Consider the following 27,136-nt stretch of genomic DNA (forward strand, 5'->3'; position numbering starts at 1 on the left):
TTGACAGAAGTTGCTTAACTTTGTTTATCCAAATAAAACTTTATTTCCTGTTCCTTAAGCTTTTGAAGCAGCCTAAATGAACACAGTTGTTAATTTTACACCCCTCAAAGTCGTATCGACTTCACACACCCTGGATTAGGTGAACTTTTAACATTTACCTTGTCGTAAGCATGAATTTTATTTTCATATTATTTACATGCAGCTGCAAAACAAATAAAGTGAAATATTTGAAACATTATTGATCTAAACAGCTGGTCTTTTCCAGCAGAAGCACGTAACGAATGTTGTATTATATATCCTTCCCCCCTCCTCTGCTTGTGACATTGGGCTGGTCCAAAGGCGCCGGAAAAGGACGTGGGCTGAGCCACTGTAACAGAAAATGTGGGGAGAGTTGGGGGGTGATTGACTGCAAAAGATGGCACTATTGTGGAGAATGTGTATTCTGTAGCTGTCCCTTTGCTGTGTTATTCATATGATAATTTAGATGAGGTGAGATTGAAACGGTTGTTCGGCTATCTGCGACAAGAGTGACCAACTGTATGTTCGATATCCCCTCCTTCCCAGTAGTGGCAAAGCCGCAGATGGAGCCAGTTCCCAGGTAAAATGTAACAAAGTCCTGATGAAAATATAAGGGAGCCGGCATCTAGCAACAAATGACTGTTACCGTAACTACCTGCAGACACTACTCCTTATTGCATTGCAGCCTGAAATCACAGGTAGTTTGTGTCTTGGTCACTGGGCACCTGGACAAAAAAAAAGACCTTTTATTTCACAGTTGGAATCTAGTGGTTAAAGCAAGAGGAGCAGGTCCATTGCTGATTTCAAGACTAGCAAAAGGTGAACTGGCAGCTGGACTTGCAAATTGTGGTCTTGACACAAACTGATCTTACATCTTCACTAATGCCCTGGCCTTCCTGTGCATGATAGCAAGTCAGGCAGATAGATAGTGGGACAGAGAAAATAGTTTCTTACTGCTCTCAGTAGATGACAGAAGATGAAAACCGAATGTCATTTTAGTCCATGATACAATTATCATCCAGCAATCTCACCATTGCTCTTTGTTACAGTGTAGTCTTGTTTCCAAATTATTTGCATTACACCTTATGCGCAATTTGATACTATCGCCTGAAAAGTCCGCTTTCATATTAACGATTAACACTCTTTTTTTGGTCAAATGCTTTCAGACGTTTAAATTGTTCTGCTATTTTTTGAATAATAGGTACTCCTGGGTGTGAAGTCACTATCCTTCCACCTGTTTGAAATCCAAGCCAAGAGCAATGAATTAAAAGCTAACTGTAAGGACATAATATGAAATTAATTGGCCAATCCCAATTCTTAATACTGTAGCAGAAATACAAAATTGCACTTGTTGAGCAGAGTTCATAAACTGTATGTGTGAATTCAGAGTAGAACATAGTGTTAGAGTAAGGGGATCTTGGTTCTGTTATTGACTGTGTTACTCTGAAACTGTATATATAAGAGAGTGACACTTCAAGTCTCTCATTATAATTAAAAAGTGCTCCAGTTTACATCCTTTACCCTGAGCACAAAAAAGATCAAACAACAAAAATGGAAATGATTGTCTTATAGGAGAGATTGCAAAAAAGAATGTTTTTGGGAATGAGGACGATGAGGACTTTCAGTTTGAAAGTTAGATCGAAGAAACTGGAGCAGTTCTTGGAGAAGAGAGGAGTGAGAGGAGATCAGATTGAAATATTCAAAATCATTTGAGACCTGGAAAAAGTAAATAGGGAGGAATGTTTCCACTTGTGAACGGATCAAGAATGAAAGGGTACAGGTAAAAAATCATTAATTTAAAAAAACAAATGTGATATGAGGAAGTCATTTTTCACACAGTGAGTGTTTAGGGTCTAGAATACACTACCTGTGAGTGTTTTGGAGAAGATTCAATTAAAGCATTAAAAAATGGAATTAGACGGTTATTTTAAAAGATGAATGTGCAGGAGTTTGGAGAAAAGACAGTAGAATGGCACTAGGTGAGGTGTTCACTTTGAAGACCTAGTACAGACATGCTGGGCCAAATGGCAGCCTTCTGTGGCTCTGTATAAAAGGCATTTTACTATAGATACCAAAGTTGAAATAATGGAATAGTTGGTTTATAAACAGAAAGCAGCTGAATCCGCAGCCACTACCAACCTGAGGTAAAAGAGGCAGATCTTGAGTCAATAAAGGAAAATGGTTAAACTGGTTTAGTATTTATAATTTCAACTGACTCATAGACTAGAAAACTCAGCTAGAAGAAGTGACAAAATGCTCAGGAAATAAATGGTGTCACTGGAATAAACAAAAAACAAATTGGTGGTATATTGAATACATTTTTAATGGCACTTCACATTAATGATGCTATCACTTAAAAAAATCGTGGCCCTGCGCCAAGGGATACTTGTTGACCCTCTGATTTTTCTGGATGATTTTGAAGAGCTTGTTTCAATTATAGTACTTGTTTTTAAAATCTGTTTGGAAGCCATCAGTCCGCTGATAGACTAGAGAAGTTTTCACAGTCTTCATTTCTTGCACCCGTGTAATAAGCCTTGCACTTGCTATGTTATTATTAATCAGAAATACTATGTACAATTTGAATCAGGTTAGTTTTCTTTACAGATATTAGACAAACTTTCTACGTGCTCAAGATGAGTGAACTAAAAGACTGCCCACTGCAGTTCCATGATTTTAAGCCAGTAGATCATGTGAAGATGTGTCCCCGCTATGCAGCTGTACTCTCACGCTCTGAGGATGATGGAATTGGAATCGAGGAGCTGGACACATTACAGCTGGAGTTGGAAACACTCTTGAGCTCAGCGAGTCGGCGACTGCGCATACTAGAGGCAGAAACACAGGTAAGAATGATGCATGAAGCTATTTGGCTGCATTCACTGGAGTGGTAACTCACCATAGTTCTTCTAATGGAGGAACAGTAAAGAGGAATAAATCACTAGTGGGAATAATCCAAAACAACCCCCACCCCAAAAACAACCCATTAATTTTGATGTAGAACAAAATATACAAGAAGAAATCTTGGCACCTTGTGAAAAAGGGACAACAATAATTGAGTAATTTTACTCTACATACAATCTGAAAAAAAATATTGACAATAGTACCCCATCAATAATGAGTTCATAGAATACTTTTGAGAGCAGCATGTTTTGGAACCAACTAGAGAGCCGAATATACCAGACTGGATATTGTGTAAGGAGAAAGTGAGGACTGCAGATTCTGGAGATCAGAGGTCGAGAAAAGCACAGCAGGTCAGGCAGCATCCGAGGAGCAGGAGAATCGACGTTTCGGGCAAGAGCCTTTCATCAAGAATGGGTATTGTGTAATGTGAATAATGGCTCCTATGGGCAGCAGTGATCAAATATGATTGAATATCACATCCAATTTGAAAGGGAGAAGAATGGGTCTCAGGCTAGTATTTTAAACCGAAGTAAGGGCAAGCGTCTGGGTATAAGACCATAAAAAAGGAACAGAAATAAGCTGTTCAGCTACTCAAGCCTGCTCTGCCATTCAATAGGATTATATGACAATTCTCTTTTTTTTGTCCTTTTCCTGTAATCCTTGAGTCCCCCACTGATCGACAATCTATCTTTCTCAGCCTTAAATATGTACAAGGACTCTGCCTCCACAGCAGTCTGTGAGAAAGCGTTTCAAAGACTTATAACCCTCTGAGGGAAGAAGTTCCTCCTCATCTCAATCTTAAACTGGTGCCCCTTTACTCTGAGATCCTGCCCTCTGATCCTAGAATCACCCATAAGGGGAAATGTCTTCTCAAAATTGACCCTGTCAAGCCCTTTAAGAGTTCTACATGTCTCAATGAAATCACACTCATTCTTCTAAACTCAGTAAATAGAGTCCCAACCTGTTTAACGTTTGATCAAAAGACAGACCCTAAATACTAAGGAACATGCTGTTGAACCCTCTTAGATTAGATTAGATTACTTACAGTGTGGAAACAGGCCCTTCGGCCCAACAAGTCCACACCGCCCCGCCGAAGCGCAACCCACCCATACCCCTACCCCTACATTTACCCCTAACCAAACACTACGGGCAATTTAGCATGGCCAATTCACCTGACCTGCACATCTTTTTGGATTGTGGGAGGAAACCGGAGCACCCGGAGGAAACCCACGCAGACACGGGGAGAACGTGCAAACTCCACACAGTCAGTCGCCTGAGGCGGGAATTGAACCCGGATCTCTGGCGCTGTGAGGCAGCAGTGCTAACCACTGTGCCACCGTGCCGCCCGCTCTCTCAACTGCTTCCAATGAAATAATATGTTTCCTTAAATAAGAGGACAAAAACAGTTCACAGTAATCCACAAGTGCTTTCACCAATACCTTGCACAGTTGTAGTAAGGCTTCCTTACTCTTATAGTCTAAGCCCTTAAAATAAGGGACATCATTCCATTAGCATTCCTGATTACTTGCTGCATCTGTGTGCTAACATGTTGTGTTTTGTCCACGAGTATTGCCAAGTCCTTTTTGTGTTGCAGCTTTCTGCAGTTTTCCTCTTATGGTCTTACTTAAATTATACTCAGTTCTTTTATTCTTCCTTCCAAAAAGAATAACTTTGCATTTTCCTACATTATACTCCATTTGCTAAATTTTTGCAAATGGAGTATAACCTATCAATTCCTCTCTGTAAAGTATTTGTATCCTCCTCACAACTTTTCGACTATTAATGTGCCATCTGCATCTTGTCTACAGTACATTCACTACTTTCCTCTAAGTCTCGAAGGCATGGAGTCATTAAGGCATGAACATCTGAGATTGTGGAAGTGAACTGGGATTTAGGTTAGGGGATACTCAGAATATTTCTACTGTAAAGAAAAGTTGCAATGGGAAGACCCAACATTTGGGGTTAAATAAAAAGTTAAGGAAAGCCCTCAAACATAAGCAAAAGGTATATAATTGCATGAAATGAGTAGCAGGTCAGAATATTAAAACAGTCAGAGTATGACAAAAGTTAATCGGGACAAATAAATTAGAATATGAGAAGAAGCTAGCTAGACATGTAAAACAGACAGCAGGAGTTTCAATAGCTATTGAAAAGAAAAAGAAAGTAAAGTAAGCATTACTTTTCTAGAGGGTGAGAATTTGGAGTTAATGGTTGATAAGAAAGAAATATCAGATGTAATGAATAATTATTTTGTTTCTGTCTTCTCTGTAGAGGACACAAAAGCATACCCCAGTAAATCACAAAGTTGAAGTAAGTGAGTACTTTGATGGAAATACAACGCTAAGAATGCAGTACTGAGCAAATGGATGGAGCTGCAGGTTGATAAGTCTCTGGGTCCTGATGGACTTCATCCTAAGGTCTTAAAAGTGTTAGTTTCCAAAAATAATTAGATTCTAGAAAGCTTCCAGCAAACTGAACAAAAGCAAAAAAAAAAACATCATGTCAAGAAGAGAGGGAGTGAGAAAATCGGAAACTATAGGCCAGTTAGCATAATGTCTGTCTGGGGTATCATTTTAAAATTGATTGGTAAGGACATTATAATTGGGCACTTGGAAAAACTCAAGTTTACTGTGCAGAGCCAGTACATTTTAGTGGAAGGGAAATCTTGTGTAACTAATTCATTGGAATTCTTTGGAGGATGAACATGTGCTGTGGATAAAGGGGAGCCTGTTCATGCACTATGCTTGGGTATCCAGAAGGCATTTGACAAGGTGTCACATTAACAGTTAACGTGTAAACGTAGGAGCTTATGGTGTAGAATGGTACATACTGGTGTGAATAGAAGATTGGCTGGCTAACAGAAAACAGTTAACGTACATAAATGGGTTTTTTTTGATTAGCAGAATGTGGTGAATGGGTCCCACAATGTGTTGGGCCCTCAGCCTTTTACACTTTATTAGATTAGATTAGATTTATTAGATTTGGAGACCAAAGGCTAAATTTTCAGATAATGCAAAGGTAGCAATGTATGATGTAAAGATGGCATAACAAGAATTAAGTAAAAGAATGAAGAATACAAGTTAAGTAAATACTCAAAAATATGGCAGATGGAGTATAATGTTGGAAAATATAACAATTTGACAAGAAGAATGAAACATGTATTATTTAAAGGGAAAACAACTGCAGAATTCCAAAGTGCAGAGGATCTTTTCTTTCTACTTATCTATGGGACATATGTTCAACGGAAATATGTGAACCACATGGGTTTTACAGCAATCGACACTGGTTGCCATTAGGTTAGCTTTGTTTCGAATTAAAATTTCAACATCTGCCATGGTGAGAATTGAGTTCATGTTCATTTGCCTGGATTTTGGATTACTAATCCAATTACATCACCAGAATGCCACAGCTTCCCGAGTGGGTGTTCTAGATGGTCCAGTGCATAAGTCACAGAAAATTAGAATGCTGGTACAGCAAGTGATTAAGAAGACTGAAGGAATGCCATCCTTCCATATGAGAGCAATTGAACATAAAAGTAAGAATATTGTGCTTCAGTTATACAAGGTGAGGCTGCAACTTGAATATTGTGAGCAGTTGGTCCCCTTATTTAAGGAAGAATGTGATTGCACTAAAGATGGTTCAGAGGAGGTTGATATCTCAAATAAATTCATTGTCCTATAAGGAAAAATCGGACAGGTTGGGTTTATTTCCACTGGAGTTTGGAAGAGTGACAGCCAATTTGCTTGAAGTTTATAAGATGCTGAATGGTCTTGACAAGGATGTTTCCTCTCATGGGTGAATCCAGAACTAGGGAACACTATTTTAAAATTAGGGATAACCCTTTAGGACAGGGATGGAGGTGGGTTCATTAATTGTTTTTAAGGTAGAGGTCAATAGATTCTTATGAGCCCAGGTAACCAAAAATTATTGGGTTTAGATGGGAATGTGGAATTTGAAACGGAAATATGTCAAACATGATCTTACTGAAGGTTTAAAGGGCTAAATGGTCTATGGCTGTCCCTCATTCACATTTTGAAGTTGGTATTATCACTTGCCCTGTCGCCAGTTTCAGAAAAAGATTCTTAAATGCACTACTGTGATAGTTGTAGTTTCCACCCACTTGTGTTCTCTGACTGAGGTAGATAAATTGGTAATTCATTTCAATCCATGTCACCAGCTGTTACATGGTTTTCACTCTTTCAAAAGCATTTAAACTGTTGATTTTAGATCCTCACAGACTGGCAGGATAAGAAAGGAGATAAGAGGTTGTTAAAATTTGGGAAGGAACATGAGCATGGAACACCACAGAAACACGGAAAACCCAAAAAGCAGAAAATCGATGGAAAAGGCAGCCATGGAACTGGACCTGGTCCTGGACGCCCGAAGTCAAAAAACCTACAGCCTAAAATTCAAGAATATGAATTTACAGATGATCCCTTGGATGTTCCCAGAATTCCAAAGAATGATGCCCCCAACAGGTAGGATCTCTCAGAACTTAACACATATTCCATTCTGTATTTTTGTCAGATTGGAACTGCAGGCTGGGTATGACCTGATTGAATTTAATTTCCTTTAGGAACCTGTTGCAGGAATAGGCACTGGTACGTCTGCCCATCTTCACATTATTTACTGCTTGTGTTCTGTCTCCCGCTCTCTCCGCAAACTATTTTCCAAGTTACCTGGAGGGAGATAAATTAATGCAAGGAAAAGTAAAAGTCTGAAATTGCTTCTCTCTCGCACTCACACACATGCACCATCCACAATCTGTTTTACTTTAACGGGAATTAATTAAATTCCATGAGCCTCTGTGCTCTGTCTCTCTCGCTGTTGTTCTTGACACTGTTTTTTGATACCTTTTATCAAGTGAACATAGATACATTGAAGAGTGACAAAACTCTATAGCTCCTTTTGTTCAGAATCTAAAGTCATGAGTTGCTGCAAACTGATTTTTGAGTAACTTTGTTGACAACAGTTTCACATTTACTGGATGCCAGCAGTGAGTTTTCTGTAGTAACAATGAGTAACTTCACATCTTCTCATACCTTCTGCAGGTTCTGGGCATCAGTGGAACCATACTGTGCTGACATTACCAATGAGGAGATCCGTGTCCTTGAGGATCTACTGAAACCCCCTGAAGATGAGGCAGAGTATTACAAGGTGAAAGACCAACATAGATGAAGTGAGAGAGACAGAGAGATTCAGGAAAGAGTGGGTTGTTGGCCAAAGCACTACTGAAAGAGATTTTCAGAAACAGGTTGAAGGTGATGAAATATTTTGAGGGGAGCTTTAAAGATATTGTTTGAGGGAGTATGGTAAACATATGAATGTGTTTGTGTACTTTATTATTCATGTGGGGATAACTGTTCCTAGACTGTTCCTAGTAATGTTTTCAAGATTCCATAATAGGAATTAGGATATTCCAGATGTAAAGGTTTTACCAACAAATCCCGACTTGGCTTAAAAGTGATTACAAACCAATATTGCTATTCTTTCTTTCATTTCCATTTCTTTCTTTTTGTTTTGTTTGCTGATTGTGTAATCAATAATCAGCTCAGAAAATAAGGGAACTGAATTTAGTATTCATTAGTAATGTGGTTTGATATCCTTCGCAAACCAGTTATCAGCTCCCATCAAAACCACATATGAAGTACTTTAATGAGATATCTGTCTCTCTTTCGGACACTATTCCCAACTGAGTATGCAGGCTGGGATCCTGCTGACAGGCCTCCTTGAATCCATTATGTGTAATGAGCTGAAAGGTGAATTTGAATGATTTTTCAATTACATTTGCCAAAGCAAGACAGGAAATGAGGCAATTGAGTATTCATTAGAAAAACAGGAATAGTGAAGCAACACAGCTGAACACACAACATATGTTCAGGAGTATGAGCTTGTGAATGTTATATATTAACAGCTCTGATCAATTGACGAATGACACTGATTGAGGAGGAACGGTTCAACTCTGCACTTTCTATAGAAGTGTAATTGTGTACCTGTAGAGATTTGTAAAATCATGTGGGGCATGAATAGGGTGAATAGCCAAGGCTTTTTACCAGGATAGGGGAGTTCAAAACTAGAGGGCATAGGTTTAAGGCGAGAGGGGAAAGATGTAAAATTTAAGGGGCACATTTTCACGCAGAGGGTGGTGCATGTATGAATGAGCTGTCAGTGGAAGTGGTGGAGGCTGATACAATTACATTTACAAGGCATCTGGATGGGTCCATAAATAAGATGGATTTTGAGGAATATGGACCAAATGATGGCAAATGGGACTAGATTATCTTAGGATATCTGGTTAGCATGGATGAGTTGGCCCACAGAATCTGTTTCTGTGCTGTACAACTCTATGACTACTTTATATTAAACTCTAACACTTTGCCTTACATTCCTGTTTGCACAGATCCCCCCCCTGGGGAAACATTATTCCCAGCGATGGGCACAGGAGGACCTTCTAGAGGAGCAGAAGGAAGGTGCCCGTGCTGCAGCTGCAGCAGAGAAGAAGAAAGGCATGCTCGGAGCTTTGACTGAACTCGACTCAAAAGGTGAAGTGAACTTGCAATGAGCTACTGTCTGTTTAATAAACCAATATCCATGTTGCAGATTAGGCAGCAAAAGATTTTCAGAGATCTTCAAGGGCTTTATTGTACATCTATTGTTTAGCTCAAACACCAGTTTCCACCTTCCCTTTCTGCACCTTCTCCCTGTCCAGAAGCTAACCCCCCACGAGGGAAGAACCCTGCTCTTTTTTTAAAAATAAAGTGCAATGATCAAATCACCCAGCTCTCCTAACATTACCATTCCTCCTAACACGACTATACCTCCTAACATGACCGTAGGCGAATGACATTGATTGAGGAGGAACAATTCAACTCTGTGCACATTCCATTGGAGTGTAATTCCATAACCTATAGATATTTGTAAAACCATGTGGAGCATGGCTAGGGTGAATAGCCAAGTCTTTTTCCCAGGTAGGGGAGTTCAAAACTAGAGGGCATATGTTTAAGGTGAGAGGGAAAGATGTAAAGTTTAAGGGATGCGTTTTCACGCAAAGGGGGGTGCGTGTATGGAATGAGCTGTCAGAGGAAGCAGTGGAGGCTGATACAATTACAACATTTAAAAGGCTCTGGTTTAGGGTGTAGGTTTGCTCACTGAGCTGTAGGTTTGATATCCAGACGTTTCATTACCTGGCTAGGTAACATCATCAGTGGCGACCTCCAAGTGAAACGAAGCTGTTGTGTCCTGCTTTCTATTTATATCTTTCTCCTGGATGGGGTTCCTGGGGTTTGTGGTGATGTCATTTCCTGTTTGTTTTCTGAGGGGTTGATAGATGGCATCTAGATCTATGTGTTTGTTTATGGCATTGTGGTTGGAGTGCCAGGCCTCTAGGAATTCTCTGGCATGAATTTGCTTAGCCTGTCCCAGGATAGATGTGTTGGCCCAGTCGAAATGGTGGGTTTTTTTCATCCGTGTGTAGGGCTACGAGGGAGAGAGGATCGTGTCTTTTTGTGGCTAGCTGGTGTTCATGTATCCTGGTGGCTAACTTTCTTCCTGTTTGTCCTATGTAGTGTTTGTGGCAGTCCTTGCATGGAATTTTGTAGATGACGTTGGTTTTGTCCATGGGTTGTACTGGGTCTTTTAAGTTTGTTAGTTTTTGTTTGAGAGTGTTGGTGGGTTTGTGTGCTACTAGGATTCCAAGGGGTCTTAGTAGTCTGGCTGTCATTTCTGAAACTTCTTTGATGTATGGTAAGGTGGTTAGGGTTTCTGGCTGTGTTTGGTCTGCTTGTCGTGGTTTGTTCTTGAGGAATCTGTGCACTGTATTTTTTGAGTATCCGTTCTTCTTGAATACGTTGTATAGGTGGTTCTCCTCTGTTTTCCGAAGTTTGTCTGTGCTGCAGTGTGTGGTGACTCTTCGGAATAGTGTTCTGATACAGCTTTGTTTGTGTGCGGGGATGGTTGCTGGTGTGGTTAAGTATTTGGTCAGTGTTTGTCGGTTTTCTGTATACGCGGGTTTGTAGTTCTCCGTTATCCTTTCTTTCGACTGTGACGTCCAGAAATGCGAGTTTGTTGTCGGTTTCTTCCTCCTTGATGAACTTTATGCCTGTGAGGGTGTTGTTGATGATGTTAAATGTCTCTTCTATCTTGTTTCGTTTTGTGAGCAGGCTCCTGGAAAATTGCTGCGTCAAGCCTACGAACAAGATCTGCATCTGATCTGCATCTGGCTGAGCAGGGATTGACATAATTACCATCCCAATTACTGGCAATCAGGCTCAACCTTCAAAGCTTGCTATCTATGCTTCTTTCTGCTTTCCCCTGACTTCCTGATGAGAAAACAGTTTAATAAAACACACAACATCTAGTTATTGCTGACTCAATGCTACACTTTCTAAAACTACACAAAGTTCCATCCGCTTCATGAATCATGACATATCTGGACAGTTCGATTAAAATTCTAATCATATCCTGTCCTGCAATGTGTCCCATTCACCCATCATCTCCCATTGTTATGAATCTGCACTGATTCCCTTAACTCCAATAGTTGATTCCTTGCTCGCATCTAAAAATTCTTTATAACTTCACCACACCTCAGCCTTGTATCCTTCTGTGGCAACTTTGCAGCTATTGGGGGTTGGTTGTGCACAAATCATTGAGGGTGACAAAGCATCTAATAAAGCATCTAATATAGGTAGAGGTACTTGGTACAAAAGTCTGGAAATTTTCTAAATCTATATAAAACATTAATTGGCACTAGTTGGAGTATTAAATCTAGTTCTGGGGCCTACACATTAGAAGGGAAGGAAAGTTTCAGAAAAGGTATGGAAGAGATTTTCCTAGATTTCCAGGGAGCAGTGAAGATTTGATGGACGTCTTCAGCATAGAAGTCAGAAATCTTAATGGACTGAAGAAGAGTCAGTGTGTCTGTCCTGACCAAAAAAGAGCTATCCAATTGAATCTCTCCTTCCCTGCTCTTGATATGTGGCCCTTGTATTTACATATTCCCTTTCATAACTCCCAGACATCCTGAAACACATTATGGTCAGTGAAGTGCATATTAACAACCGATCGTTGTTGTAGTGTAGGATGCACTGTACTAGTGTAGGCTGCCCGTTTGCAGACAGTAAAGACCCACAAACATTGACTGGGAAACCTTTTTATGACACTGTTTGAAGGATAAACGTTAGCCAGGAGGCTGGATTAATTCTACTGCTGTTCTTTGAATTAGTTGCCATAGAGTTCTTTTATACCCAAAAACAGAAGTTGCTGGAAAAGCTCAGCAGGTCTGGCACCACCTATGAAGAGACATTTGAGACATTTATTGTGACCCTTCCACCAAACCCAAACCCACTTAACTCAGATTTCTCTTCACAGGTGCCACCAGACCTGCTGAGCTTTGCCAGGAATTTCTGGTTTTGTTTCTTATTTAAAGCAGCTGCAGTCTTTTCTGTTTTTATAAAGTCTTTTATGTCCAGAGGACAGACGGGACTACATTTAATATCTTATCTGAATGGCAGAGCCTCAGATTTGCCTCAATAGTACAGTGGAATGACAGTGTTTTGTGTTTTATGATCAGATCCTGCACAAAATATCTTCCATTTGAGACACAAGAATGCTGCTGACCGAGCCAGTGTTATGTAATCTCTCATGTCCAAGTGTGGATATGATTTAATTTGGTAGTATCTTGATAAATAAGTTTTTCAAAGAAATAAACGTGCAACTGTCTGCCAGGCATCAAGAATTTCATAGAGCTATTTGAACTTAATGGGAACTGTTTGTGGCTAACAATGAATTGTGTGTAATAGCAGATAAGGCCTGGTGTTTGGGGCTTGGGGTAAGGACATGGGAGAAGGTGCCTAAAACCCTAAAATTGTTGAAATCTATATCGAGTCCAAAAGACTAGAATTCTCAAGGGGAAAATGAGGTACTTGTCTTAGCTAACATCAGTTCTGAAGAAGGGTCTCTGGATCTGAAAAGTTAACTCTAATTTCTGTCCGCAGGGCTGCCAGACCTGCTGATTTTTTTTCTGATTTTGATTCATGATAATCATTAGACCGTTAATTCTAGATTTTTAAGAATTGAATTCAAGTTCAAATTTGAACTGGATTCCCCGACCATTATCTGGGTCTCTGGATTAACAATCCAGAGACCTCTAGAACATTGCCCTCCCCTTTTAATCTATTACTATCTGTTACTTTGCACCTCTTTGAGAAAGACTCTGTGCATGGTTTCTTAACTTTAAAGCTACTCCATAAATGCTCACTTTTGTTGTAACTGAGATCATGTTTTTTGTTTGTTATCACTGCTGTTAGATGTGGATGCTTTGCTGAAGAAAGAGCAGCACGACCAGCCTGAAGATGGATCTCCTTTTGGGCCCCTCACTCAGAGATTACTCCAGGCTTTGGTGGAGGTGAGATGAGAAACCTCTATGTGCTTTAGCAAATACGGATTTATTTAGAATCTGAAAAATCTTTCCTGTTGAAAAAAAGTAAATTTGCAGTGATTCATTTAAGATGCATCCTGCCCCACCTATGACTGAACTTAAATTTTGTACACCTCAGTTCCACACTACTTTCACCTACTGAACAGCTAGAGTAGTTCAAGGCTGGGTGTGGTTTGTTACTTTTGCTTCATTGGTCTTGAGTTGTTTGAGAGTCCACTGAGGTAGGAGAGCTGTCCGCACCCCATGAGACTGAAGAATTGGTTATGAATCCAAAAGTAAAACCATTTTTTGAGTAGGGGTCATGCTGTGCTAGCTCTGCAGTGTGAAATGTGGTAGATTAAGCAACACACTCTCAGGACTGGACAAAAAATCATTAGAAGCATGACTTTTTTTTAAAATAGCCAAAGAAGTTATGCTAGCAACATACTGCAGGCTGTTCAGCAATTGACAAAAGCAATGTTGATTAATGTATCTTCTGTAACCCTTTGTCAGAACTGATCCTGGTGTGGTGAAGAGTGACAAAGACCTCAGTTGGAGTTAGAAAGATTTGCTTTTTATTTCTTTTTATCAACCAATTTTTTTGTCCTCCATTCTGTTCTGAAAATATTGTTTTTTTTTGTTGGAGTAAAGTTCCAAAGATGGTAAATTTCCTCCTAATGTCTCATAAAAGTAATCAAATATAACTGAAAAGATAATTCTTGGTGAAATGTTCAACTGAGAATGCAGAGAATCACTGTCAAATCCAAACCTGCAGCACCCAAAGGCCTAATTTAGATCTTGTCAACTTAGAAGTGCTAAGGTCAATTATAACATCCCTACCATCTGGTGGCTAAATTATAATTTGAATCTTTTTAATCTTCTTCCTGGTTTTAACATTGAAGAAATGAGAAAGCTATAACATAGTGATAATTTATTATAAGAAATTGATCTTTCATGATTTGTGTCACCCTCATGTTCTTAATTTGTGCATTTTCAAATGTAATACAAGGTGAAAGGATCTTCTTTGATTTTGTTCCACTATTTTTAAAGGACTTCTGACTTCCTCAGGGATTAATTTCATGACCTGTATCATCTTCATTTCTGACCTATTCTGCTTTTTCTTCTTTCTCAGGAGAACATCATTTCACCAATGGAAGATTCTCCCATACCAGAGATGACTGGGAAAGATGTTGGTACTGATGGAGCGAGCACCTCCCCTCGAAGTCAGAATAAGGCCTTCAGGTGAGCTCTATGGACAGTAATGTTGCTCTTAACTATTTAAGAATATCTACAGAAATGCATTCTTTGCTCTTTGATGCCATGGGAGGAAATATTACAGGTTGGGAGAAACAACTATCATTCGCATTATATAATGTCGTGTAAAATAATTCATAATAGGAAGCTAGTCACCATTTAACTGTAATGTAATGAACAATTTAGGATAAAGACAGATTCCCTATTTGTAGCTCTTTAAAATGTATTCATTCACAAGATCAACAGATCGCTGGCCAGGACTAATTGTGCTAGTGAGCCAACTTCTTGAATCACATATAATCCGTTTGATGTAGCTGCACCCACAGTGCTGTTTGGAAGTGTGTTCTAGGATTTTGACTCAGCTCCGTGGCAGGAAGTTGTGTGGTTTGCAAGTGGTAGCGTCCCAATGCATCTGCAGACCTTTCCCTTCTAGGCAGTAGAGGTTGTTTGGAAGGTGCTGTCAAAGGAGCATTGGGGAGTTGCTGTAATGCATCATGTGAAAAGCACATTCTGCTGCCACTGTGTGGAGGAAGTGACTGCTAAGGTGGTGCCAGTCAAGTGACTGCTTTGCTCTGCAAAGTGTTGAGCTTCTCAAAGCATGTTGGAGCTTTACTCTTCTAGGCAAGTGGAGAATGCTCTGTCATGCTTATGCCTTGTAGCTGATGCACAGGCTTTGGGAGTCAAGAGATGAGCCATTCACCACAGAGTCCTTAGCTTCTTATCTACTTCTTGCAGTCATAGTGTTCATATGGCTGGTCCAAATCATTTTCCAGTCAATTGTAACACTTTGGATATTGATAGTCAGATATTAAGCAATGTTACTGCTATTGAATGTCAGTGGAATGATAGTTAGATTCTCTCTCATTGGAGATGGTCATTGGCTGGCTTGGTGAGATGTGAATGTTATTTGCTACTTATCTATCCTAGACTGAATCTTTTCCAGATCTTAGTGCACATGGGCACAGACTGTTTTAGTACCTGAGGAGTCGAAAACGATGCTAGTCATTGTTCAAGCATCGGCAAGCAATCCACTTCTGACCTCTTGTCGCGCCACAAGACTCATTTCACTCACTTACAAAATAATTTGGAGGGAGAAATATCACTGAAACATTTTGTTCTGTCAACTTTTTTACTTCTACTTTTAACTGATAATCTACTCTAATCATAAGGGTTTGATCCTCAGCAGATCTTACTGCTAAATGAAACAATTTCAGACAGGCAGTTATGTTGTATGCTGGCTGTTCAGCTGAGATTGTTCCTTTGAGCTTAATATCAATCCAATTGTCCAATTTCTTGATGTACATTTTCAGTTTTGTCCTTTCTATGTATTGTTCAACTGTTCTGATAATCTATTAAATAAGATGGATTAAATATTCAATGTGTCTGCTGCAGCGTACCTCACACAAAGTCTCTAGAAGCACGAATTAAGGAGGAACTAATTGCTCAAGGTCTGCTAGACTCTGAGGACCGACCTACTGAAGACTCTGAAGATGAAGTTCTGGCAGAACTCCGCAAGCGGCAGGCTGAGTTGAAAGCCATCAGTACACACAATCGAGCAAAGAAACAAGAACTTCTCAGGTGGGATGAATGCACTGGTTCTGATTTGGAATGCAAGTGGGTTGAAATATTGAAAAAAAAATCTGCTTCAAAGAACTGGCTGATGGCAGTTCCTTCAATCTAACGCGATGGGTTCTTTATTTAGACACTACTCTTTCAGGTGAATCAGTTTGATTAAAGAAGGTTCATTTTGTAAGAAAACTGATTTCCTGTTTGCTGCTGCAGCCTTCAACAACAAGTTGCATTCATATTGTTCCTTCAATATTTTGTCAATAATCGTCACATATAGAAACATGAGGGTAAAACTGTGGACTCTAGATAAAGAAGGAGATAGAAGAACTTAATAACAGATTGATCAAAGATAGTTTAAGAAAGAGTTTGAAAGAGGAAAAGGAGGTTGTGAGATGGAGAGGTTTAAGATGAGAATTTGAGTGCATGGATTCTGATTGGCTGAAAGCACACATTACCTGCACTTCTGCGGAGATACAGAAAAGCATTTAAAGATGCTGCCATCTAGAGCCAATCCCCTCTATTAAAAATAAAAAGAAACAATACTCTTTGCATATAAGGGAGAAAAGAATAGTGTGTTTTGATGATAGAATTAGATTAGAATAAGTGAGAGGACACTCAGGTGGAATGTAAATGCTGACATGGACTGTGGGATATCTAGGACAGAACCAGGCATTTATTTAACACATCTAACATCTGCTTCCATCACACCTGTCATTAAGTATTCCATAATAAAAGAGAAAATGGTATAAATATTCAGCAGATCAAGCTACTCACATAGAGAAAGAAACTGAGTTACCATCTCACACGTTGATTTTTAGTTTAATCAGAACCTTTTGGTGTAGGCTTATTGACCTGAAATAAGAACACAATTTCTTTCTCTCTTCACAAATACAGTTTGATTTGCTTAGTATTCCCTGGATTTTGATTTTTGTTATTAGTTTAGATTTACAGCATCCACAGAATTTTGTTTTCATTGAATATTTCATGCCTGTTATGTTCTTCACTGAGTCAGGGAGCAGTGGTGCCAGTGGAAGGACTAGGGCAATATTCGGATGACCACTTCCCTGTCTTCTCCCACCTCAAAACTTTTGGGTGTTTCTTTAATTGGACATTTCTTATGAAAAAACATGCTTTAAGTCACTTCAACACATAAAACAGCAGATGTTCTGGAGTAAGTCAGCTCTACTGTTGAACCAGAGAGGGCAGATTAATTGCATGCAATAGTGCTCATGCTTTGTGGTAGAGAGTTTTTCCCTGACGACTTTTGAAACATCATCACCTCCATTATCCATTTGAACTATTTGGGAAATTCCTTCTCAAAGGTCTCCTCCTTGAGAACTAGACCTTCAGAAGTTATTTTTTTGAGTCTAATGAGCTTGCTTCCAGACAGCTCCTTCACCTTCTCCCACCCCTAGAAAATAACTAAGCTCATGTTATGAGAGAAGCAGTCGTGCGTATTGATCCATACATCCTCAGCTTCCTTTCTAATCTTACTGACTGACTTTTTAAAAAAAATACAGGCTTGCCAAAGAGGAGTTAAAAAAACAGGAGCTACGGCAGCGAGTGAGAATAGCGGACAATGAAGTAATGGATGCTTTCCGAAAGATCATGGCAGCACGTCAGAAGAAACGCACACCTACAAAGAAAGAAAAGGATCAAGCGTGGAAGGCACTGAAGGAGAGAGAGAGCATCCTAAAGCTGTTGGACAGTTAAACTCAACCACGCAAACACACTGGACATTGTTACTTTTGAAAAATTGGCTTAATGTTCATCTTTTCCTGAGCGGTGTGCTTCTGAACTGACAAAAGGAGTGATATTGAACCCTGCCTGTTTTGAACTGGTGACATTGCATTCCAGCAGGCTGTCTCTGTTGCAGCCAACTAATCTTGTTTGTAAAAGGTGGAAGTCTGTCTTTCAGAAATCTGGATGTTGTGCTTTGCTAGTTTGGGTTTTTGCTGTATGTGAGAGTATTGTGTTTTGGCCAAGTGTTCAGATAGAGTGTAGCGTTCCTGGGCAGCTGTGCCATTGCCAGTCCTCCTAAATGTGATGTTAAAACTGACACTTTATAGCTTTCCAGAAAGATTTTTCTTCACTTACATCCCCACCCCAACAATAAATGTGGGGATACCTGTAGTCTATTTTTTTCCCATTTCTCCTGCACTACTACTGTTCTTCTTATTCCCAATCCAGCCATGCAAAATTGCTGTTTAATCTCATTTCAAATCTTTCTGTACTTGCCTCTGGGCCATATAATACGATGTGAAGAAGTATTAAAATACTGCCAATACTGATGCCAAAAAAAAACTTTTAATCAAAAGAAATCCTTTTTACAGAAGAGAAAATCCATTGCAGATTTATACAACTGTGGGGTAGAAGGTATGGTTTATGTCACTGACCTTAAGGGATCATGCCAGTTACAAAAGTTCCAAATGATTTGTTGTTCACCATTGGGTAAACACTCTGGTGGCTTGTAGGTTCAGAGATCCGGATGACTGCAGGCGCATACTCCAGCGTTTAGTTTAGCAATGGTAACAATGCTTATTTGAGTTGATTGTCCCAGCTGGTAATGCAGGTATCAACTCGAGCTTTTTCTATGCAGTTGGTGTCACCTGACAAACTTAGATGTCTTCCATGATCATTAAATGCATTTTTTCCATTTGTTTTCATTTTGTGTGGTATGACCATTCCACAGTTCCTTTGTTCATACTAAGGGGAACTGTCTGATTATGTGCTCCTCTGCTCTGCTATATCCACCGGTCTTTGGGAGATTAACTGAAAAGTGGGTAGTAGGGGTTAGGTTCAGGTTCAAAATAGTGATAACCATTTTCCCTCCCAGTTAGTGAATGAAGATATGATCAGCTGCAATGTCTCTACTCCTTTGCTAAATAGTGATAAAAAGAGAAAGGGCTTTTGCAGCACAATGGCAGCGTCACGACCTCTTGAGACAAGAGGACCGAATTCAATTCTACCTGCTTCAGAGATGTGTCATAACACATCTGAGCAGGGCGATTAAAAATAAATCTAATAAAATCCATGATCTGGACTCATGAGTGAAACATTTTTACCTGGAGAAGGTAACAGTGGACTGCAAATGCACATTGAATCATACCACAGCATGAATCGTTATCTATACAAAAGAAATAAAGAAGTTTTGGGTGGGGAGGAAAAAGTAACATGAGAAATTCAATCACTTTACTGCATTGATATCTACTGTTTTAAATGTAAAGTGAAAAGAACCAAAAGAATTATACTCCTAGACTCACCAAGTTTTTTTCACATTGTTTTAGGTTATCCTTTTGCAGCTTTGCTATGATTGAAGATCCTTTTGATAATTTTAGTTGCATATTACAATATTAGAGCTCAGATCTCCTCTCCCAATCTTCAGTTAGATACACTCTCCAGCCCTAAACAGTGATAAATCAGAATGGGAACCATTTAGTTCTAAACCCCCACTCACATGCATGCCTCCACATCAGCTGTACTCATGCTAATTTATGGAGTAAAGATCAAACAAGTGTAAATTTTATCATTTGTGACATTTATTCCTCAATAGTGTACTGATGATTAGCTGCTCCTGTAATGAATTTTCAATAAATGTCGACTTGATTACTTTCTCAGTGTGAAGTATGCTTTAAATAGGCAATCAAATGCTTTTTATTTACAAGAAGTAGGCGAGGATTTATTTCCCATCCTTAATTGACCAGTGGGACAATTAAGAGTCAACCATTGTGGGTCTGGAGTCACATGTAGGCCAGACCTGGTAAGGACAACAGTTTGCTTCCCTAAAGTGCATTAATGAACCAGATACTTTTTTTTTAATGACAATTATTTCATGGTCATCCTCAGTCTCTTAATTCCAAATTTTTATTGAATTCAAATTTCACCATCTGTCAATGTTGAATTCCAATCTAGACCCTCAACCCCCCCCACACCTTTGATCATTATCTGGGTTTCTGGATTAATAGTCCAGCCCTAGTATTACAACACATTTTGCAAAGGGAAGGCTCTGCCGTACTGATTAGTTAAATTTGATTTAAAGCCATTTCTAGGTTTTGAATTTAGGAACTCATACATTAGAAATCACCTGTGCTGCAGGAAGACTTTCAACTCAGCCACATCACTTAGAATGGAAAAAGACTAAATTCTATTTTAGGAGTTTTGAACCCCAAGTCTCCTAGTACAAATATCGATGTCACAAGGGATTCACTAAATCTTCTACACAGCGCAAAATCCAAGAACTCCAATCAGAATTTTAATAACATACACCACTAACCTCACGCTCTCCCATCATAATGAACCTCACTTCATTATGACTTTTAATGTAATATGTAATGTATTGATTAAAAATACCCTGTATACAGATTCAATCCCACCTTCCTCTGTCAAACCGAAATGTGCTTGGGACAAGAGTTTTGAGTTATTGTTGCTGAATTGATTCCCAAAGATTAGTCATTACTGAGGACAACACCATCAGCAATGTCCTGTGATAAAGCTCCAGTAGCCGAGCAGTTGCTGTACTTGGTCCAACAGTACAGTAACTCAGATGGAAACAAGAAAAGTGTGGAAAGGAAACAGAAAATAGTGGAAATAGTTGGTCAGGCAGCGTTATTTGGACAGACAAAGTTAGTGTTTCAGATTTATGACGTATCGTTAGTACTGGAAAAAACCTTAGAGATATGGCAAGTTCTAAGCAAGTACATGGGAAGTAAAAAGGAAAGGGAAGAAGAAACGTAGGGATGCAAGCTGATATGAAAAGCAATAATGGTGCAAGGCAACAAAAATATGGTAATGGGACATGTAATAAATTAAAATGTGTAAATGGCAACAGCAGGTGTTGTCTGGATATATAGTGGTCTATGGTGATGATCCTTAACTGTTGAACTCAATATCAAGTTTGGAATTATGAAGTAACTTATTGATAGTTGGGAAGCTGTTCCTTGAGCTTATATGGGAAGAGTGTAGAGTTAGAGATCAGCCAGAGAGTGACGTAGACATTTAAAGTGACATGTGGTGGAAGCTTGGAGTCAAACTTATAGGTTGAATTGTGGTGTCCCTCAAAGTGATCACCTGACTTGACTTTGGTGTCCCCAGTGTGTTAAATAAGCAAATTTGCAGAAAGTACAAATAGTTTTTGACTGGAAGGAATGTTTGAAGTGTTGAATGGTGAGAAGGGAAAAAGATAAAAGGGTATGTCTTTTATCTGTTGGGCTTGCACACAAGAAGGTGTATAAGTAGGAGAGTGTGTTTTGGGATTTATTCAAGAGGGAAGCTGGATGAGATGGAGGAAACAGAATGCTAAAAGGCACATGAAATCATGTTGTTTTGGGCAATGGCATTATTCTGGATGTAGTGGAAGCCCTGGTGGCTCACTCCAGTAAGTAGTGCATTGATATTAAGATCTTTGTATGCTAACTTGGCAGTAATTGTGTGCAAGTTTTGCTATTTGGCTCTAAACAAGGATGATAATCATTTTCAGCACGCTAAGCTGTATCACCACTCTTAAATACAAATTAGATCAACTATTTTCAGGAAACTTCCCTGTGGGATGTAAATTATAAGTTATCTTTAACAAGATGTGCAAATTGCAGCACCATCGGAGAAAGGATTTTTTTTCTTGGACTTATTATCTATGTTCCTTTGAGAATAAGTCTCCTGATTTGATTAATGCTAAGAAATAATTGACATTATATTACTTTGCTGTGTGTATTCCACAAGCCACCAGTTAGTGGGAGAGATATAGGGGAATAGAATTGCAGAAAATTGCAGAAAAAATTGGAGTAGTTGTAATTTTGGATTTAAATTATCTTAATATAGAATAGGATTGTAATAATGTAAAGGCAGATTTGGAAAAGAATTTGTGTAGTCAAGAGTGTAGTGCTGGAAAAACATGGCAGGTCAGGCAGCATCTGAGGAGCAGGAGAATCAATGTTTCAGGCATAAGCCCTTCATCACACTATCGACTCTGATCTCCGGCATCTGCAGTCCTCACATTTTCATCCAATAACTTGTGTATACAGGATAACTTCCTACATTTACATGTTTTAGGTTCAACAAGGATACAGGCCTAGATGGATCTGGATCTGTAGAATCTAACTGTCTCCCTTTGATATGTAATGACATATTTTTCTCGTTTGTACTTTTTTTCTTTGTTTTCTTTAAAGCCCTGAGGAGGAGGAGGCATCTGGCAGCACAACACCAGGATGAGCCAGACATGGCTACCCCCCAGCCCGGGCTCTCCACTGAGCGAAGAGCAGGTCCTAGGCTGATTCCAGGGAACAGGAGAATCGACGTTTCGGGCATTAGCCCTTCTTCCTGAAGAAGGGCTAATGCCCGAAACGTCGATTCTCCTGTTCCCTAGATGCTGCCTGACCTGCTGCGCTTTTCCAGCAACACATTTCCATCTCTGATCTCCAGCATCTGCAGACCTCACTTTCTCCTCCTAGGCTGATTCCCTCAGCTCAGACTCGCAGGCTGATCCAAGGCTCCAGGTCCGAATGTCGGCCCGGGCATCTGAAGGAGCAGAAGCCTTGGCGATAGGGACAGACAGTGGACTGACAGCAACATTCAGAGGAGCATTGGACGGGTTGGAGAGGGCATATGCTTCCCCAGGTTCATGGCTCCAGCTTGGACACTGAGATCACAGGAGTTAGGGTAGCAGATGTCCATAACCGAGATCCCAAAGCCCATTATAGAGAACCCACAGCCCGTTTCACAGACCCCAGCCAATGTCAGCAGCGACCAGAGGAGAAGTGCAGGATGAACAAGAGAGAAAGATGAACTCAATTGCTGTAAAATTTTGCTTCATATTCAGTACTTTAAGATGGCACCAAAGCATGGTGACGCTTTGTGTATAACATGCAAAGAATCACTTTTCACAGTATTTTTATATATGCATGACAATAAATCTAAATCTAATCCAATCTAACAGTATTCTCATTACAAAGTACCTCATTGTCAACACTTTAGGGTCATCATTTACAGTACCAGAAACTGTACTGGACCACTAATATAAATACTGTGGCTACAAAATCAAGTCAGAGGCTGGGAATTCTGCAGCAAGTAACACAGCTTTATGACTCCCTATTACCTATCCACCATCTATAAGATACAAGTTGGAAGTGTGATGGGGTACTCTCTGCTTGACTGATCTGAAGATTGCTCAAAAAGCTCACTACCATCTGCACAGCAACTCGATACAATATGAAACACACTGCCGAAGAATGTGTTGAAGCAAGATTTTGTGGAAGCCTTCAAAAGAGGCTTTGACCATTATCTAAAGAGAAAAATAATATTGGTGAAGAAGTTTGCAGGAAAAGACAGGTGTTCTTGCATCATGCAAGCAAGCACTAACATATAGACTGAATGGTCTCCTTATGTGCTGTAGCCATTCTATGATAATATTTATTCCAGGAGTATTTAATTTTAAATTATTCCTTTACTCCCTTATTTTTGCATCATTCACCCACAGTTGAGAATAGGGAACTAGAAAAAAAAATTCTCGTTGGCATTCTCTATGCTTCAATAAATCTTGAGACTGTTGTCATTAAAATGCAGTTGGGGAATGGCGACAATGCAGTGAAATAAAAATAGAAAACAAAATAGAATGTTGAAAAAATTTGAAATCTCCATACAGATCATCCCATTTCTCTAATATACAGTCAAGAATGGCTCGTTGGTCTAGGGGTATGATTCTCGCTTTGGGTGCGAGAGGTCCCGGGTTCAAATCCCGGACGAGCCCGGTTTTTTTTTATTCCGGGAAAATACAGGAATGTTGGTAACTGTGTCCCAGACAGAATCGAGGGATCGGGAAATCACCCTCAAAGACCACAGAAAATAAAAAAAACAAATCCTTTCCCAGATCGTGAAATTGACTTCATATAAAGTAGTACTTTTGCACTTTTACTACCAGAGTGGCTCGTTGGTCTAGGGGTATGATTCTCGCTTTGGGTGCGAGAGGTCCCGGGTTCAAATCCCGGACGAGCCCTGTTTTCTTTTCCGTAAACCTGTGAGATTTAGTTCAGACACACTTTCTTTTCCTTCTATCAGTGCGGATGTTAGCAGTAACGCGAAGATTCTGAACATTAATTCTCATATCCTCAGCCGAATTTACGCGAAAGAGCAGCAAAAATATTAAAAGTCTCCCCCATTGAAAATAAGACCAATCACAGGAAACTAAAATAGGGCTCGTCCGGGATTTGAACCCGGGACCTCTCGCACCCAAAGCGAGAATCATACCCCTAGACCAACGAGCCGCCATATATCAAAACGCTGTAAGTGGTTATATAAAGTCAATTCAGACTTAGTAACTTTCTTTTAATTTTCGGATCTCAGAACCGACCGCGCAGCCACTGAATATCTGGAAATCTCGTCTGACATTCACTTCAAACATCATTTTGCTGACTCCCCCCGTTAATTAGGACCAGAAAATTTTTTTTAAAGAAAAAGAACAAAGGCCGCAGTTCAGTAAAGTGAAGTATGTAATTACAAAAGTAAAGGACAGGCAGAGGAGTGAGTCCATGCCCGGAGAGATGAGCCTGGTGGCTGCAGTCCCAGTAAATGAAGCTCTCCGGGAGAATCAGTCTCACCCGGTAATACACCGCATATTCCAACAGGGGGCGTCCGGCTGCAAATTGCAACATTTCATTCAAACTAAAAAGGTCTGAAATGAAACAGGTCTTACACACTGACTGACTGTAATTAACTTAGCACCATCTTAAACAGGACTTCCTGCCGTGAGTTTAAACCCCCTTGAAATCCTTACGTCAACAACAGGAAAAAAAACTAATTTCCCCTGATTCACCCAGCTGCCTGACTGTTTCATTTAGTGGGAGCAAATTACTGCAGATGTTGTTTTCAGTGTCCTGTTTCACTTAATCAGATTCACTTTCGAAAGACCAAGGGTGTCCCAGCTCCTTCAGAGCGAATGCAAATTCCAGCGAAGCGATGGGAGCTCTGCATCTGAGACAGCAGATAAACCAGGAGAGTCTCCGGTCTTCCCGCTGAGCAGCTCCATCATTAAACGCAGCAGTCAGGACATTTTTAATCAACCTGTTCAGAGATGTTATTACGCAATTCTGGAGCAGGTGGGACTTGAACCCGTGTTGTGTAACTCATGGAAACCCAGGAGAAATTAAAACTCCCTTCCTTGAGCAACTGGGTCAGCAAGGTCGAAAAAAATGTTAAATATTCACACGGGTTGTTTTGCTGAGATGTGGTCACCCGGCAGCTGAACGAAGAGCAACCAGGGAAGGAATGGGTTACCATCAGTCAGAAGAAGGGAGACTAGTAGACTCCAGATTATATCTCACTCGAGAACTTTTTGTTTACATGGGTAAATATGAGCGGTGGTTCCTGCAGACACAGCTCAGCTACACAAAGTGGGAGCAGTCAGAGGGGAAGAGCTACAGAGGGAGGAGACTCAGTAGTGAGGGGTACAAACAGGCTTTTCTGTGGATGCAGAAATAATTCCCTCTGTTACCTCCGGAGGCCTGGTCACGGATGTCACTGAAAGGCTGGAAGCGTTCTGAAGGGGAAGAATGGACACTCACCCAAGCCTCATTCCTGATGAAGGGCTCTTGCCCGAAACATTGATTCTCCTGCTCCTCGGATGCTGCCGGACCTGCTGTGCTTTTCCAGCACCACACTCTCGAGTCACAGGTCGCGGTTCACATTAGTACTAACAACATAGATAGAAAAAGGAACCAGGTTCTGCAACAAGAATTTAGGGAACTAGGTAGTCGATTGAACAACGGGAATTTAAAGGTTGCAATCTCTGAATTACTTCCAGTGCCGGGTGCTCATAAGTGTAGGCACAGGACGACTGAATTTGTGGCTTATTTTTAATGCAAGAGGAAGGACTGTAAATTCAGAGATCATTGGGTCCATTTCTGGGGAAGGTGGGACCTATACACGTCCAACAGTTTATAACTTACCCACAATGGGTCAAGGAACCTCGTGGAGTTTACTAATGACGTTGGTGGGGTTTTAAACTGATTTAGCAGGGGAATGGGACAGGGAATGTAGGTGCAATAGTGGGTGATGGACAGACAAATGTTAAAAAAAAACAAGTGGTCTGGCAGGCAGAGAATTTTGTTGATAGTCAAATTAACATAGAAGGAAGCTCAGCAAAGTTGGATGGCATTTATGGTAATGCAAGGAGTCTTGTGAGTAAATCAGATGAGATGAGGATGCTGATTAAAGCAATTGGATATACCATCACTGCTGTCATAGAGACATGGCTGAGGGAGGGGCAGGATTGTCAGCTCAATATTTTGGGATACAAAATAAGTTGAGGCAGGGTAAAAGAGGAGCTGCAACAAGGAGGTCTGATATATTAGAAGCTTCATCAATTGAGGCTATATAGATAGAACTTAGAAATATAAAGGCCACCTTTGTTTGTGGCTGCATCAAGCTGTGCGTGGATCCCTGGTACGCAAACACCAAGTGTCACTACGTACTGAGGTTCTACCTGTCCCCGGTGTTGCGAAGGATGGGCCTGGCCTCGCTGCCGCGGAACGCTCCGAGTAGTTGGACCGTTCCGTATCACCTGTCCTTCGTGGAGAAATTTATGAAGAAAAACACCTTTGACCACAAGTCCATCAGGAAGTGGTCAGCACGTAGTGTCCTTGAGACCCTTCGGGAAAAGGAGAGGGCAGATCCTATCGAGCGGTTCCCTGAGCAGACTGTCAAAGCCATTTGGCAGAATGCCTCATCGCCAGAACTTTCCAACAAGCACCAAGACATGGCTTGGCTGGTGGTGAGAAGGGCTCTGCCTGTGAGATCCTTTATGCTTGCCCGGACTCTCAGCCGCACCGCACGCTGCCCTCAAAGCGGCTGCGGGGGGGGGGGCGAGACTGTCACACACCTCCTTCTGGAATGTGCCTATGCAGAGGAAGTCTGGAGAGGAATGCAGTGGTGTTTGTCGAGGTTCGTCCCGAGCAGCGCCGTGACGCGGGACTCCGTGCTCTACAGCCTGTTCCCCGG

At 40.4% G+C, this 27,136-nt stretch overlaps 1 protein-coding gene and 3 non-coding genes across 6 annotated transcripts; 3 read left to right on the plus strand and 1 right to left on the minus strand.

Moving 5' to 3' along the window:
• Nucleotides 1–396: 396 nt before the first annotated feature.
• Nucleotides 397–19,764, plus strand: tada3l (transcriptional adaptor 3 (NGG1 homolog, yeast)-like). 3 transcript variants are annotated; one of them, XM_043707822.2, is made up of 9 exons: nucleotides 397–598; nucleotides 2,623–2,858; nucleotides 7,144–7,394; nucleotides 7,968–8,073; nucleotides 9,317–9,458; nucleotides 13,221–13,318; nucleotides 14,463–14,572; nucleotides 15,977–16,162; nucleotides 17,674–19,764. In XM_043707822.2, exons 2-9 carry the CDS (start codon nucleotides 2,652–2,654, stop codon nucleotides 17,864–17,866), a joined length of 1,293 nt encoding a protein of 430 aa, XP_043563757.1. In that variant the 5' UTR covers nucleotides 397–598; nucleotides 2,623–2,651; the 3' UTR covers nucleotides 17,867–19,764. The 3 variants fall into 3 exon arrangements, with proteins under 3 accessions (XP_043563757.1, XP_043563759.1, XP_043563760.2); XM_043707824.2 differs by having other exon boundaries at nucleotides 584–716; XM_043707825.2 differs by lacking the exon at nucleotides 397–598 and adding an exon at nucleotides 654–837.
• A 4,055-nt stretch (nucleotides 19,765–23,819) lies between these two features.
• trnap-ugg (transfer RNA proline (anticodon UGG)) lies at nucleotides 23,820–23,891 on the plus strand. Its single transcript has one exon. It is a non-coding gene; the product is annotated as a tRNA-Pro (tRNA).
• Nucleotides 23,892–24,065: 174 nt separating this feature from the next.
• Nucleotides 24,066–24,137, plus strand: trnap-ugg (transfer RNA proline (anticodon UGG)). The gene has a single exon. It is a non-coding gene; the product is annotated as a tRNA-Pro (tRNA).
• A 196-nt stretch (nucleotides 24,138–24,333) lies between these two features.
• On the minus strand, nucleotides 24,334–24,405 carry trnap-ugg (transfer RNA proline (anticodon UGG)). The gene has a single exon. It is a non-coding gene; the product is annotated as a tRNA-Pro (tRNA).
• Between the last annotated feature and the right edge of the window lie 2,731 nt (nucleotides 24,406–27,136).

The sequence above is a fragment of the Chiloscyllium plagiosum genome, unplaced genomic scaffold (assembly GCF_037043375.1).
Source record: "Chiloscyllium plagiosum isolate Xiang-an unplaced genomic scaffold, Cpla_swu_hap1 HiC_scaffold_14, whole genome shotgun sequence".
Classification (NCBI taxonomy): Eukaryota; Metazoa; Chordata; class Chondrichthyes; order Orectolobiformes; family Hemiscylliidae; genus Chiloscyllium; species Chiloscyllium plagiosum.

Bases quoted from the DNA above. Each gene is read 5' to 3' on its own strand.
- tada3l (XM_043707825.2), top strand. From the start codon at position 654: ATGACTGTTACCGTAACTACCTGCAGACACTACTCCTTATTGCATTGC. The intron at 8,074-9,316 runs GTGAAAGACCAA...CTGTTTGCACAG, and splicing joins ATGAGGCAGAGTATTACAAG to ATCCCCCCCCTGGGGAAACA. The intron at 9,459-13,220 runs GTGAAGTGAACT...CACTGCTGTTAG, and splicing joins GACTGAACTCGACTCAAAAG to ATGTGGATGCTTTGCTGAAG.